Source organism: Agelaius phoeniceus, chromosome Z, assembly GCF_051311805.1.
Source record: "Agelaius phoeniceus isolate bAgePho1 chromosome Z, bAgePho1.hap1, whole genome shotgun sequence".
Lineage (NCBI taxonomy): Eukaryota > Metazoa > Chordata > Aves > Passeriformes > Icteridae > Agelaius > Agelaius phoeniceus.
In genome coordinates, this window is record NC_135303.1 from 47,062,842 (window position 1) to 47,079,394 (window position 16,553).

General features: G+C 39.7%; 1 protein-coding gene across 1 annotated transcript in view; it reads right to left on the reverse strand.

Moving 5' to 3' along the window:
- MTAP (methylthioadenosine phosphorylase) overlaps positions 1-16,553 on the reverse strand; it is a 32,354-nt gene that overhangs the window by 6,998 nt on the left and 8,803 nt on the right. The window contains exons 3-6 of the mRNA XM_054652059.2: positions 12,654-12,712; positions 10,219-10,386; positions 5,002-5,104; positions 70-309 (exon numbers count right to left, since the gene is read on the reverse strand). Coding sequence (XP_054508034.1) covers positions 70-309; positions 5,002-5,104; positions 10,219-10,386; positions 12,654-12,712 — 570 coding nt within the window. The remainder of the gene's footprint in view (positions 1-69; positions 310-5,001; positions 5,105-10,218; positions 10,387-12,653; positions 12,713-16,553) is intronic.

A 16,553-nucleotide genomic window follows, 5' to 3' on the forward strand; every position in this document is an offset into this window, starting at 1 on the left:
CTGATCAAAACCTACACATTCTCATTCAAATTCCTCAGGGCAATACCAGAGGAAAAAAGTTTCACTCACAGCTTCTTCATGCTCCTTCCAGCAGTCATAATCTGTCGCCATGGCAATACTAGCATAACTCATTCCAGCTTCCTTTGCAAGAATCACTTCAGGCACTGTAGTCATGTTGATAACATCAGCTCCCCAGCTGCGAAACACACAGCTTTCTGCTCGAGAGCTGAAACGCGGGCCTTCAATTGTGATCATTGTCCCCTTGGAGTGACACTGGAGGCCCAGCTTCTTGGCAGTCTCAATAAGAACCTGCAAAACATGCCAATATTGAAGACAGGAAATAATTCCCTTCATGCTCTGCCTTTGCATTCCATCACAAACTTGCACAGAAAAGAAGTTAGCTTTATACAGAGTAGTCATACTTCATATGACTACAGCAGTCAAAACCAAAGATAAGTTTTGTTTTACTCACCCAACAAGAAAAATTAATAGTTCTACCAACAGGGATGAACTTGAATTCATCTGATTTTATTAGTATCAGTTGGATTACTTCTTTCAATGCAGACCAAGAAGACTGGGAAACAGAATTTTTTGCACATTTAGATTGTGCCTACATTGCAGGCAGAACTGCAAGTAAAAGCATTCCACTGAGCACTACGTTATCACATGGTGGAGCTGAGACAGTGAAAACAATAGTAAGAAATTTATATTTTGAAAGTAAGACTTTACAAGCACATACTTCAAAGAGTACCCTGGGAATTTGTACAGAAATTATTACCACGTTTTCCAACTCCAGTGGCTGAGCTGTGTACTGGACATATAGCATGTAGTCTGTTGGGGGTTAGGTTTCCTTCCTTTTCCTCCTGTTTACTTACAGAATTTTCCCCATAATTTGCTAGGAAACTGTAACGACTGAGTACTTAAGGAAAAAACAGAGTACTGAAGAAAAACAAAAGAATTGGTCAGGCTCAGGGAAGTGGGGCAGGTAAAGCAGGGCTGGGGCAGCTGCTAGCTCTCCTGCTCTGTGACTGCTCTGTGGCGTCAGAGCAGGATGGTTCGAACTGCTGCTTCGGGAAGGCAATTCGCTGCTGCCGCCAGAGCCCAGCTCGGTCCTGCTTCTTCTACTGTGGGCTCGATGCTCCCGAGAGTCCCGCTGGGCCCCGGGATCGGTGCCATGGGGTTTGTGGATCAAAGCCTCTCCCCCACCCCCGCCCGTCCGGGGGGAGCCGCCATCGCCACAGCGCCCCCTGCAGGCACGGGGGAGGCACCGCCCCCGCCCCGCCCCCGGGAGCAGCAGCGCCCCTGCCGGCCGAGCCCGGAACTGCAGCAGAGGGAAAGCGCCGCGGCTGAGCAGGTCGGGACTGGGCCCTGTTCGTGTTAATGCTGTAGTCATTGTTGTTTGTTTGCTTTATTACACACACCAGTAATGAACTGTTATTCCTATTCCCATTTCTTTTTGCTTGAGAGCCCCTTATTTTCAAAATTATAATAATTCAGAGGGAAAGGGTTTACATTCTCCATTCCAAGGGAGGCTCCTGCCTTCCCTAGTAGACATCTGTCTTTCAAACCAAGACAACTTCCCATCAGCTTTTTTAGTTCTAACAAGAACCTCATATATGGCAGAATAATCCTGACTTTCTCTCTTGGTAATCAGCCTGGATAATGCCAGTTGATATAGTTGGAATAAGAGGATGCTTGCCTAGATAAATGGGACTAGGATGCCAATCACTGTCCTGAGTAGGAAAGTGAAAGGAACCATGATGCCATCTATTTAAAATGGCCATCAACAAAAAAATAAAAGATAGAAAAGAAAGCAAAAGCACTTCCAAAAATTGTGGTAGGCCAGGAGGGACCTTCATAACACAGCAGCAGTGAAAAACCTAGTCTGACACCACTAGATGCAAGTTAGCGTCATGACTTACGCCCTGTGGAGCTGCTTCCCCGCAAAACATTGTGAGAAGCCTACACTCAACACAAACAGATGTAACAAGCAGCAAGAGCTCAAGGTGTTACATGACCCTGTAGGGTGCCTTGTACCTGGCATGTGGATCAGTGGATTGTGTGGAGCAGTGATTTTGTGGAGCAGCACAACAAAATAAAGCTGGACCACCTGCATCTGTCACTGCAGATGTGTGTAAACAGGTAAGTCTGCACTGTACCTGGGTGGCAACACCTGACACACCTGCAGGTTGGATGAAGTGATTTAGAGCAGCCCTGCTGAGAAGGACTTGAGGGTGATGGCTGATGAAAAACTCAACATGACCCAGCCATGAGCACTCTGAGACTAGAAAGGCAATAGGATCCTGGGTTGCATCAGGAGCAGTGTAGCCAGCAGGGCGATGGAGAGGATTCTGCTCCTCTGCTCTGCTCCAGTAGGTGACCCTACTGGAACACTGCATCCAGCTCTGGGGTCCTTACTGTAAGAAAGACTTGGAACTGTTTGAACAAATCCAGAGAAGGGCCTTGAAACTGGTAGGAGCAGTGGAACACCTCTCCTATGAAGACAGGCTGAGAAAGTTGGGCCTGGAGAAGAGAAGGCTGCAGTGAAACCTCATAGCAACCTTCCAATATCTGAAGGGTTCTACAGGGAGGTGGAGAGGGACTCCTTGTCAGGAACTGTAGTGATAAGACAAGGAATAACAGCCACAAGTTGAAAGAGGGGAAATCAGGTTAGATTTTAGGAAGACATTTTTTAATGTGAGAGTGGTGAGACACTGAGATAGGCTGCCCAAGGAGGCTGTGGATGCCACAACACTGGGAATGTTCAAGGCATGGTTGGATAAGGCCTTGAGCAACTTGTTCTAGTGGAAGGTACCCCTGCACATGGCAGTGGTAGCTGGGGCTAGATAATCTTCAAGGTCCTTTACAACCCCTTAATATTCTGTAAATCATTCTGTGCTGTAAGTTGATCTAGTAATAATCACACCTAATATTTAGGTTTATTGATGCTATTAATTCTGAATATATGTTTAGAAGAATGCCAGTTAATTACATTGTTAATAAATCAACTGACCAGCTGACATGACATAACCACAGGTGAGCCACAGTATCTTTCTGAAACTCTTTACTAAGTTCCAACTTTACTGCCTATAGGATGTTTTGCTGAGCCTCAGTTTCTAAAAGCAGCAATACCCAAGATACCCTGTATTATTCAAAACTCCTGAGAGAAAAAGATAAAACTCCATTTAGATTCTCATTTAACTTACAGTGCATAAACCAACTAAACCAGGTAATTTTTTGTATTTGCATAAATGCAACATATGAAGGTTTCAGATATTTTGTTGCAAAATTCCTTAAATATGTTACATTCATGATTTTGGCTTTTTTATTATTGCACTTATCTATGAAATTCCTTTGAACTGGGATAAACTGGGCTGAAATTATCTCAACAATTTGCAGACACAGTTTCAGGAAAAAATTTAAATCACTTTTATCTGGTATTTTCTAATGAAGTGAAAATACTCCTCAGTCTCACAAAGAGCTCAAACCCACATGTTCTTTAAAACATCTCTCAGGCTGATTAGAATGCACAAACTAACGAGATAATGATCACATGTGAGACTGGGAAGTACCTAAATGTTTTTTCTCAGTTTGAAAAGGCACATTTCTCTGCTGGCTTTTCAAAAAATGAAAAACCCAAATAACATCTCTAGCTAGTTAACAACCGAAAGAAAACTGCTTCCTGCAGTCTCAGGAAATGTGTTATGTATGAGTGCTTGCTTTTTTTAAAAAAAGGACAATGTGAAGTACTGCCAATCACCAAAGTAATAACACTTTTTAATCCATTTCTTAATAAACTCCTTGCATCTGCTGTGACGTGACATCATGCTTGCAGTAGAAAGCAACTAAATACCAACTAATCTTTGCTAAGAGCATGTAGGCTAGGCTCTTTTTGCAAGAAAAATGCAAAGTATTTTGCATAATTTGCTGCTTATTGAAAGAAGAGCAAAAGCATGCACATGTATAATACGCAGTGGTTTGTTTCTTCATGAGACTTAGAATATCTTTAGGTCACTGTAAAACACCTTGATTCCCAATGTGGATATGTCTAAACCACTGTGGCCAATTAACAAAAATAGCACAGGACACTGAAGTGAATTGGTGACAAAAGCAGAATGGCTCAGTAGTCCAAATGTTTGTACATGTTCTGGTTATTTGTGCCACCTGCTTCACAATTAGCTTTGTCTTGATTGCAGACAGCAGGTCTCTTAGATGACTATGACTGATTCTGTAAATACTCCTGTTCCTCTGAAGAATGTACCTCCTTGCAGCTACTGATCAGAGCATTCCACAACACCACAAAATATGCAGTTCAATCTTCACCTTCCTTTTCCCTCAACTCTAGGAATACACTAAGGTGACATTTAATCAAACACACACCTCCCAGAAGCTTATAAAGGTGCTGAAAAATAGAGAAGTGTTTCACACTCTGTAGTCCGAGAAGCCTGAAAATCTCGAAGTGACGCAACTGAGAGCAACAGCTAAGAATAAATGGCAAATAAAATTTGACTTGTTTCAATGCTTAACATCCTAAGCCTTGACTCTTCACCACCACCCACCTCTACAATACACAAAAGTGCAAATGCTAATACTACTATTTTTGTGAATGTGAAAGCACTACTTGTTTAAATATCTGAGTATGTAGAGTGCCTCTACCATAGGTGCAGCTTTATTCAGAAAAAAAACGGAACTAATTTATAATTCTAACTGCTTTGTTCACTTCATTGCTTTCTTGGCTGGTTACTTGATTAAGATCTTTTGTCCTGTAATTAAGATTGTAGGAAAATATGTTGCCAATTGCTTTAGGAAGACAGACACAAGATCTTTAACTTCCCATGCTTTCTAAATGTTACATTCATCCTTAATACCATGATGTATCTGAGAAACAGGATGAAGAGGTGCATATTACCTCTGTATTCTAAGAATGCGCAATTAGACTAATACATCACAAATAAGTCCCATAAACCAACATTTCTTAATACTACTACAAAATTCACTAACCTCTCTGGTTTTGGTGCAGAAAGGCTCAGCCATTGGAATATGACATACTCCTGAGAGAGTGGAATGCTGGCCATCATATAAAGTACAATGTCTTTTAGTTGTCCTAGAAAAGCAGAAAACTTGCTTAGAGAAAACAAAAAGAGAAAGCAACAAATTGATACAAACCAAAAAACAGCATCCCTAGGAGTGGAAGGAAAAAAAAGGATGATATTATGACCACCTGTAATCCTGTTCTGCCTCTGTACAAACCTTTGAGAATTGAGCTGGAGACTATAAAACTGTTACTCCACTAGTCCACTGTCAATTCATTATGAAAATCTTTTGTTAACCAAGACAGTGTAATGCTGATTTGTTCCTAATAAACACCCCTACTGTGATACGATTCTACTGCAAAACAACCAGCTAATTTATTAGTCAGGGATGTAACCTCTGGAAAAACCTATAAGTGATCTTTAAGAAAGGAAGGAATAAAATCTCAACTACCACAAGGCCAGTCAAAATAGAACTTGTTTGTATCACTGCATTCCTACATTCCAAAGGATAGGAATTTACAGAAACAGCTTCTAGGATGAAGGAAGTATGAATTCAACTAGAAGAAACCTTGGAACAGGATGTTCTGAGAACCTCATGCTCTCAGAAAGATTACACACTCCTGCAGTGCCAGCTTCCAAGTAAAAGAATCATTTTTCTCTCTTCTTTCAATGGATTGAAATGGTCAAAAATTAAAATTACGATTCAGCATGCCATTTTGGAACACATGGAACTGCTACCCACTACCACTTTACCCTCAAAAGCACTGCCTCAAGCTAATCCACCCAACTGGATGGTGCACACCATCTGGAATGATTTTCTCAGACACTCCCTTCTTCCCTACTGTGCTTTAAGCAGAAAATAAAGACAATAGCCAAATTCAATCTGCAGTTGAAATACAAAGTCTCTGCTGGTAATACTTTTTATTACAGGTCCCCAGTAAATTTACTAGGGAATATTTAAAAGAAGGTCTTAAATACAATTTATATGTTAAAAGTAGGTTTGGACAAAAAAAAAAGCATCAAAAATGCATCAATAGGATGCGTTAAGAATGCAAAGTACTGCCAATCACCAATTCTTAAGAATGAGATTATAAAACAGGAAACGGACAAATTAAAAACATCTGGAAAATGTACAGCTGTTAAAATCAGTTGAAACACTAAAATTAATTCTTCCTTTATGAGATACTGAAAAGCTGCAAATAGAATATATGCAATTTTCCCCACTTTTCTATTTTGTCTGCTAATAAATTATTTAGAGTTGGAGGAAATGGTAAAAGCCACAATCCATTTCCTGCATTATGGTATTTCAGATGCTGTTAGCCAGGCACTTTCAATCAGAAAATCCCAAGGAACGATTTCATATGCAGAAATATTAATATCTGACTTTCAGATACTCTGTGTTCTTTGAAGAGAACAGTAACATCATTACATGGCTTCATAAAGAAATCCAGCTATGTTTAGCATCATTCTTACAAGCTGCACGGGACTAAGTAACAACAATAAGACCTATAAATGCTTTGATCAATAGACCACATGTGTTCCACTTACATAATTTCTCTTCTCCATCTGTTGTAGTTTAAAACCACCTGGAAATTAAACCCCATTATGCCCCTGTACCTGCAGCAACAGTTACACTTTTAATCTGACAATAAGGTGGCTTTTGCTCCTTCATTTTGGTTTTATCACAGTAACACAGGATTTTCTGGCAATTCTGATTGTGACTGATTCTAGGAAGCAAAATACACCCAAACAAATGAACAAATCAGTCATTTCCATCTGTGACAAAGAGCCCTCTATCATTTCCATCATCAACTTCATTCTTCTTCCAGTAGGGTTGAATTATCAAACTACTGGTAATTAAAGAATAAAATGTGTATTCAGACTGGCATAAGCACATAAAAAGCAATCTCAGTATGCTCTGCATCTTCAAGGACACTGAAAGAAAATTCTACAAAAAAACTTACAAGATGTGACAATGTTGCAGTAATTGTAGTTGTGTTTGTGACACAGAGAACCGAAACAATAAAACTCACAGCTGTTACAGGAAGCATTTTTCTGCATCTCCCCGAGTTCAGTCATTCAAGTAAGTAGTTACTGTCTTGCACTTCTCTTCCTACCAGATATCAGCAGCAAACCAAACAGAAATTATTCTAAAGCCCTAAATTAGCTGATGTCATCAGTTGACTAATAGTGCTGCAATTAACTAACAGGAGTCAAAGGTGGAAAAAAATTATCCTATATTTTTAAAATACCTTTTTAGAGAACAACTTTTGCAGCCTATGGTAGCAAGTGCTTATTTTTGGATTTGGAAGCAAGGAGAACACAATAGATGTACTTTTGTATTTATTTAATAAAATGTATATTTTATTGTTTAAATACACAAAATAATAAATATAAAGGAAGCAGAGACTACATATGGAATCAAACACTAGGTGAGGTAATGACCTGCAGAATTAGGCTCTCAAAAGTTTGGAAATCTTATACAGTTCTAATTACACCTATTCAGTGTTTCATACTGAAAATCAAATCTGTGCTAGGCAGAAGTCCTACACAACTTCTTATATTGCAATCCTGTCATTAATTTCAAGGTGCACATGCCGAAGGAGAGCAAATTACAGTAGCTGCCAACAGTTTTTTGCTGAGTTCTAGCTCTTCTTCAATTTCTATTCACTATTCCTTCTTTTTGCTTCACACCTATAAGGAGAATTGAGAATAGAAATTCTCCCTATTGAGAATATATATATAGAGAGACAGATATTAAAAGGTACCTGGACACCAGAAGGCACTGTTTTAATAGTGGCCTGAGTAAAGCCTTGCCACCTAGACCATGACTTCTTTCCTATGTACTGCCTGGCAGGGGTTAACCACTATATAGAAGCCAGAGTACCTTTTAAGAGAAATAACTGACTGTTTTTGCAGATTTAACGAGCACCACATTTCCAAGACTTTTAACATTGTTTGCATGACCCTGATCTTCCATTAGAAGGTATTTCAGAAAAATTCCATATTTTCAGACTTTGGTGGACAACTACAATATTCTGTCCCATGAAAATATCTTCTAATCAGTAGGACTGTTGGCATAGTGACTTATATAATGCAATCGCTCTTGGACTGCTGTGAAGGGCTAAATGCAGACCCTATCTCCAAAGACCTGGTAGTCTAACACTCCCTGGCACAGAACTTTATGAGAAAATGACTTGACATAGAAATTCAGCTGTAAAAAGAGACAGACTACTACAATGTATCAGTTTTATGAATTAAACTGCATGTTGGGGATGATTTAAAATTTCATATTACATATAATTTTCCACACTGAAACATTTTCACATGCTTTTCTGAGAAGCTTTCTGGTTTCCTGATGCCATTAAACAAGTCAGAACAAGTTTCCACTTGCCTACATCAAAACAGAAACTTACTTGCCCAAACAAAACACTGTTCATAAATAGGCTACACTATTACTACCGGTGACCATCTGAATAAACTCTAAATGAAAACAGAACAGCTGAGGGTATAAGTAGCCTCTGAAGGTCCACGTAGAATGGGTTGTCCTGTTCCATATCCAGATGGCTTTGAGTATCTCCAAGGACAGAGACTGCCTACCTCTCTGGGCAACCTGTGCCCGTACTCAGTCACCTTCAGTAAAAAGCGTTCACTGAGGCTCAGAGTGACCCTCCTGTGTTTCAGTCTGCTCCTACTGCCTCTGATCCTGGGTGCTGCTGGACAGAGCTTGGCTTCTTCTATGAACCCTCCCTTCAGGTATTTCTGCACATCAATGATATTCACCTTGAGTTTAGTCTTCTCCAGGCTGAACAGTCCCACTTCCTCAGTGGGAAGTCCCACTTCCTCACTTCACTCTCCTCTCAGGAGAGATGCTCCAGTCCTTTAGCATCTTCATAGTCCACTGTTGGGCTCTCTCTACAATGTCCAAATTGCAGTGTAGAGCCCATACCTGGATACAGTGTGGGCTCCAGGTGTGGTTCACCAATGGCATATAGAGGCTCCTGTCACTTCCCCAGGAGTCTGCCAGGTGATAATGCAGTCAAAATAACTGACTCACAAGCATCCAAACCATGTCCCCAAGTCTATTTAACATCTTTCCTACATAAATCAGTACCAATACTAAAAAAAAAAAAGAGTATTGTCAGCAATAGAGCTCATATTCACCCATAAATTCACTCTAGTAACAGGAAGCATTTTATATGGGGCTTGCCCCTGCAGGGTACTTAGAAATTTAGATACACTGTACCTAAAACCTAGTCTTACAAGAAAAAAGGAATTTCAGTTACACATGCAAAAAAAAAGTTAGTAAGTCAAAATTTGAATAGCACTGCAGTGCTATCCCCACTGCAGTGGGGAAAAATCTAGGTTTACATGTTCAGTTGGCAATTAAAAACTACCAGCAGCACCACAAATGCCCAATGAAGCTGCATAAGCCATTTTAAATACTTCAAACTATGTGGAATTCCAAAATAAGACTTCAAGATATAATACTCCTCCAAGTATTAAAAGTAAATTTACCTTTTAAATGTGCAACCAGATCTCTGAATTATTGGTGTTGCTGATGATCTTTAAATATAGTTTTATTTTGCCCCTAGCTTTGCTTGAATTTTTCTAGTCAATGATCAAGAAGGATAGGACCAGCTGGTGTACAGAGACTTTTGGAAAAAAATTTACTTCCTTATGTTTCTTAACAAATAAGATATGTAAGCATCTATTCTTGTTTTAAAACAACCTCCTTGTTTTTGCTACTGTGCTGCATTTATCTCTCTTCTGCAGGATCTCACTATTATGACATATATTTACCTAGCTGACTCCTACTATGCTTTCTTGTACCACTCCATCTCATTTCAGATTCTTCATAAAGCTTGGAATGGCCTGTGCTTTTATTCATGTTTCTCTCCCACATCTGACGATGGAATATTTCTTTTACTTCTGAACAGTCTTCCCACAGAGCTACACTTTAGCTCATTTATGGCCATTCTTCAAAGCCTAGTACTTCTGTGTCTGTTAGAACAGAACTTCTTATAATCACATTCCCATTTCCTATCATATTTTCTTGAATGAATCTTGCTTATTGACAGAAGAACTGGGGCTATAATCTTATTTTACAAAAACTTAATTTAAGATGAACATGTTATTATATGGTGTAACCCCATTTCTCCTCTTTTTCCTCCTTCTTACTCACCTGTCAATGAACTGGTCAATTATGACGAGATCACCAGGTTGTATTTCCTCTCGTAATGAGCCACAGGCAGTAGTCACTAATACATGGGAACAATTTTCCTCTTTCAATGCCCAGATATTGGCACGGTAATTGACGTTTGATGGCATAATTGTATGATGCCTTCCATGTCTGCAAAGATACATGAAGTAAGAGAGTAAAATAAATCAGACTCAAATTGCCTTCCTTCTTCCAAGTAAGGAGAATTTCAGGAAACATATTTCCCCTAACAATATTGGAAGTGGAACTGACCATTTCTGCTACTTCTGCTATATTTTGTTTTCCTAAATGTATTGAGCTTCTCCTGGAATTCAATTTAAGAAGCAGTGATATAATTTTCTTTCTAAATGCAAAACTTTAAGTTCAAGACTGTAATGAAAATAACCTTAAAAATACACTTCAAATATATTTCAGCAGCCTCAAGAATAAAATGAGCATTTTTCTCTGAATCTTCTAAGTCAGTTCCATAGATTCTGAAACCCCTTTTCCAAACACTACAAGGAAGATTTATATGCGCCTCCACAAATTTTCTGCCCAGAAGCATTGCTTGTATTTTCCTACACAAAGAGTGGCACATCACAGAACACTGTGTTCTAATCTGTCATCTTTCCAAAGAAAACAGTAGAATCATCACATTTTTCTCTTTGATCTTTAAGTGATCTGACAGCTTTCATAAATTAAAAGTATGACTTCACACTGCTGCAGTATTCTTTTTCACCAAGACAGGAAATAGTTGGTCTTATAAGCACAAGCTTTTGTGCTATCTCTGTCTTTGCTACAGAAGCACATCATTTACATGATGAAACACATTAGAAAATTATTTTCAACCATGCAAGAGAAAAGAAGGAACTTAATTTCTCAACTGATTTTTTTCAGAGGCCAAAAAGCCCTAAGAATTTGGTCATTCAGGAACTACACATAACATGATCAAGCACTGTCAGTCAGGATTCCCATGCTGTCATTAGCCTTTCTGATAAGCTACTAGGCACACAGATCTATTGCTTTATTGCAGTTGTTGTCATAATCTTCTTATGGAATATATATGCCTTTTCTTTTCCAATCTGATTCAGAAGCCAAAACACAAAGAAAAATTTGCAGGTACCTTAGCCCTAAAAGTAAACTCAGGAGGTTTCTATATGAATGGTCATAAATCCCAGGGAGAAGGTAAACCACAGCCAAGTCGTTCAGACATCTGTCATCCAAGGTCTAGCTTGAAACAGTACATCAATCAGAACTTGACTTAGCAGTTCATTTGAGAAAATGAGAAAAATGTTGTCCAGGTGTGATAAAATACATGAGCAAAGTCCATGAAAGATAAGAAAAGTAAAACCACAGACAGAAGTGTCATAGAGATGGTTAGCAGTCAGCAGCTTTAATGGAAAAACACTGGAATGAAAAGAATCAGAGCCCTGAGTGCACCACTGGGTCCTAAGTGCCCTGGCCAGTCTCACCCTGGGCCTCCACAGAAACTTCTGATGCCTGTGAGCCTGGGTGCTCCTGCCTCCAAGCTCAGGCCTCAGTCTTCACCCCTGGCCTGAGCTATGTCACAGTGTGCCAGACCCCAGCCCAATCTCCCTAACAGCCTTCAGACCTATCTGTACTTTGTCTCCAGAGCAGGATGGGCTTTAGACACACACTACAGCCTTGTCTCTTACCTCCTAAGGCTCCCTGCCTAGATTCCCTGGATGGATCCTGTGCTTGACTAATTAACTTGACTTGGCCTGCTGAGAGATGCTGTCATCAGCACCTGCTCTGTCCATTCTGACCAGGTGCCATGAACTGTGTTAGTCCAATAGCATGTTGGTCCCAGACATCCATGGTTACACCAGTGGGAAATTTCCACACACTCATCTGCAGATCCTGCTTCCAGAGTCTCTTCAAGTATAGTAAAAATGTCTGAATAAAAATTATACAAGGAGGGAGAACTGCAGGGGATGCAGCCTCCTAAGCAATAATAGCAACAGCAAGAGGACTCAATAACCTAAGGGAATGATTTGGAGAGTTTACAGTGGTCCCAGAGACATAGTTCATCTGGAAGCTAACATTTTCTCTATTTCACAAAGGAAATCTGCAAACATAGTGAGCAGATGAACTAATTAGTAAGGTTATCAGCATCACCTATCCACCATCAGAGCAGGTGGCCCTGCAGACCACCATTCTTACTAGGGTAATACCTCCCACTAGATTTTTTTACCTAACCTAGACAGCCTTTTTAATACTCTCAGTCCTTGCAGCATCAAACTTGCTTATGAAAAAACCGAAATCTGTGCTGGACTTTGCCAGCAACAATACAAAGTAAGATCATGTAAGCATAGAAATTCAGTTCACCTAATGAAAAGAAAAAATTCTGAGAAGACTTTAAGATGTTTAATACAGACGCACTTAAAATGCTCATTTACCTTGCCAAGAGCACACAGTCCACATTTTTGATCTTTCCCAAAATCAGAGCATCTGATGGCTGCAAAACAAACATGTAAGAATGAGTTACCATCTGACAATCCCATTACAAACCTTTACTACCACCTAAAAATAACCACAATAGTTACAGAAGAAAATACTGGTTACCATTGTACTCTCATGTTTTCTTGAGCTCAGCCCCGTATTTTGATATGGCTGGTTAGTAAAACAGCCTGGAACAGGAAGATCAAACTTGAAACAGGAAGGATAACTACAAATTTTCTGTGTTCATACAAAAATTAACATTGCAACTCTTTACTTTAGGGTTTGAAACTGTAATACTTTCTAACATATCAAAAGAGTATTTCAAACACAAAAATAGTAGCATGCACATGTTACCATCAAATTGGTTAGCATGACTCACTCTTTCCTGTAAACTTCAGTTTCTTTTTGCTAAATAGGTGCCATTCTCTACTAAAGCCCCCTTCCAACATAAAAACCATTTAATCTGTGCTTTTCCATAACACTCACCATTCTCTTCTCTGTCCCCTTTCTAACTTGGGCTCACAGCAGGGTGTGAAGAGGTCTGGATTCCTCCAACCCATCCCTCACTCAACCCCACCTTCCTGAAAAACTCGCTCTTCCCAGCTGCTGGGAGTCCTGCTTTTGGGAAATGAAATGTGATACAACAGAGAAATTCTGGTACATAAGTGGCAGAAGCAGTGCTGTATTTGCTCTGCCCAGGGATTTCTCTTACAGCTATACAACAAGAAAATACAATCTTCCTGACTACCAACCAGCCAGAACAATTGAACATTTTGATTTTAGCTGTCCAGCTGGAATGTGTACCTTGCCACGGAGACGGGTCATTGTGCCCACAAGAGGCAGCCTCCAAGTCATCAATCACCATTACAATAAATTAACTGCTCTATGGGCTGTGTTCTGCTCCTGGCCTTCAGGGATCTGATATATACTATACCATAGCTTTCCTTTTTGTTAAAACAGCTACTAACAAAACCACGGTTTATTTACTGATCACAAGTTTGCAAGTGTCTTGACTCACACATTTGCATTTACAAATGTTCTGCTGCCAGCTATTTGATAGAAAAGAAATAGAATTATAATGCTAGATGCAAGATTTCAATTAGCATTTATTTTACAGCTGTTGATTTTATTATACACTTGAAAATTTGCAGAGGTTGACAGTGAAGTGATATGGGAGTCCCACGTTTAAGATACCCATTTCTAAAAGCCCATAATCTTCTACTTCCTATTGAACTGCTCTTTGGTAATTATTCATTTGAAAGCTCTCTAAAGCACTATAACTTACTCAATCACCAAGGCTGAAATTCTGGCAGACACTTACTACTTCTTTTAAAAAAAACTGAATATTCCAGAAAATTTATGTTTAGAACAGTAGTTATTCTGACTTCTTCTTCTTCTTCTTTTTTTTTTTTTCAAGTATCCATTTAGTATTAAACTATTGATATTTAAGTGTTTAATCTTTACCTTACATACACTCTTCTCAAACAAACATGGCTTTAAGAGCGAAATTTCTCACAGGGCAAAAGCTTTGCTGTCTACTGGCCACAGCAACTTACAGTTGCAACATTCCATAACAAGGAAGGTTCACAAAAATTAGCACTTGGGATTTTGTTTTGTTTACACACATTCACTGTGTTAAGTAATAAGCACTTATTACAATTGGGAACTTAAGACCCCAAAAGACTACAAAAATAGTCTTAAAAACTAAAGAGGATTTCCAGCAAAAGTTCTTGCCTCCCATTAAAAAGGTCAGCAAACTGAACACCGGGCTCTTTGCTTTATAAGTAACAGATTAAAATTTATTCCAAGAGGTAGATTTAAGTTTATACCCATTTTCAAAAGACTTAGGGTAGTTTGATACTCATTCCCATTACAGAACTCCCCTAAATTCTGGCATACATTGACGATGCAGAAAGAACATAACAGCTTTGAAATTCACAGGCTTCAAAATCTAGTTGCTGTAGCCAGGGTTTCCTTCCCTATCTGCTCATATCCTAGCACTTCAAAAGGCTTCAGGATGGTTGTGTAACAGTCTGGCTGACACCTTTGCATGGATTTCCACAAAGTGCATTCTGCACACATTTTCCACATGATTTACTGAGTATCTTTCTGTCACATGATTTCTAGAAAAATGGAAGAGAAAAAGAAACACTTGGAACAAAGACAGCACTGCTAAATGATGGGTGGACAGTTTAAGCAAAGAATTGCAGATACTGCACCATGCCTCATTAAAAGACGTTAAATAAAGATCACACAATCACAGAATTGTTAGGGTTGGAAAAGACTCGTGGAGGTCTGCTAGTCCAGCCTCCCTGCCAAGGCAGACTCGCCTAGAGCAGGTTACACAGGGATATATCCAGGTGGTCTGAGTGTCTCCAGCAAGGAAGGCCCCATGACCTCACTGGCCAGCCTGTTCCAGTGCTCTGCCACCTTCAATGTAAAGAAATTCTTACTCATATTGTGTTTTAGTTTATGGCCATTACTGCTTATCCTGTCACTAAGCACCACTGAAAAGAGTCTGGTATCATCCGCTGGGCACTGACCTTTAAAATATTTGTGTGTGCTGACAAGATCCCCCTCAGTCTTCTCTTCCCTGGACTAAGAAGGCTCAGCTTCCACAGTCTCTCCCCGTAAGAGAGACGCTCCAGACCCTGAATCACCTCTATGGCTCTGCCAGACCCTTTCCAGTAGCTCCTGGTATTTCTTTCACTGAGGAGCCCAGAACTCAACCCAGCACTCAGATGTAGCCTCACCAGGGCCAGGTGGAGGGAGAATCACAGCCCTTGACCTGCTGGCCACACTCTAGCTGCTGAACCCCAAGACAGCATTGGCCCTCCTGACTGCAAGGGTGAACTTGTCATCCACCACCCCAGGTTCTTCTCCAAGAGCTGCTTTCCAGCAGGTCAGCCCTCAGCTGTGCTGGTACTTGGGGTTATTCCCACCCCAGGTGAGAATTCAACCCCAGGTTCAGGATTCTAAACTTGTCCTTGTTAAAATTCCATTAGGTTTCTCTATGCCCACTTCTCCAGACTAAGGTCCCTCTGAGTGGCAGAAAAGCCTCTGGGTGTCTCAGCCACTCCCCCCAGTTTTGTATCATCTGCAAACTGGCTCAGGGGTCATTCTATCCCTTCATCCAGGTTGTTTGTAAAGAGATTGAATAGCTGGACCAACTATTGATATGTGCATAAAGTTACAGAAACAGACATTTCAAACCATATGTTAACCATGTAACATAGCTAATGTATACTTCCATTCTGCTTTCTTTCTCCCACTACTTCTTTCCAAGTGCTGTACCTCTCTACTAGCATCATGGTCATAGCCAGGAGTGATGATAAAATAGTAAAAATTTTCAATGGTACAATTTGAAATCAAAGCTCTAATACTGTATTTTTAAAGGATGATTTAATAAAAGGTCCAAGAAAAAGTTCTCAAACATTAAAAATTCATAAATGTCTTCCCTCTTTTCACAAAATATAAGTATGATATATATTACTCATTATTGCAAAACAGAAAAGAAAGAATAAAACCCTGGGCAATTAACCTCAAATTACTACAATAACTAAAAATTGGAAAAAATCCCCTTTGTCTATAGTGTAAATATGCATAAAGTACCGTTCATGTGTTCTCTACAGAATTAATTTTTCCCTTGGTCTCCCTTCTCAGAGGCTAGTTTGAACAGAAAACAGAATGTATACAGAACACTAATGATGAAAAAGTACTTCAGAGGTTCTGCAAGCCTCTATTCAACCTGTGAGCTAGTTTAGGAACCAAACAATGTGCATTGTTTTGGGGAGGTAGAACAAGAACTTAAGTATTATGTTACATGGTCAGGTTTTCCTGATGCATCAGGTTTTCCT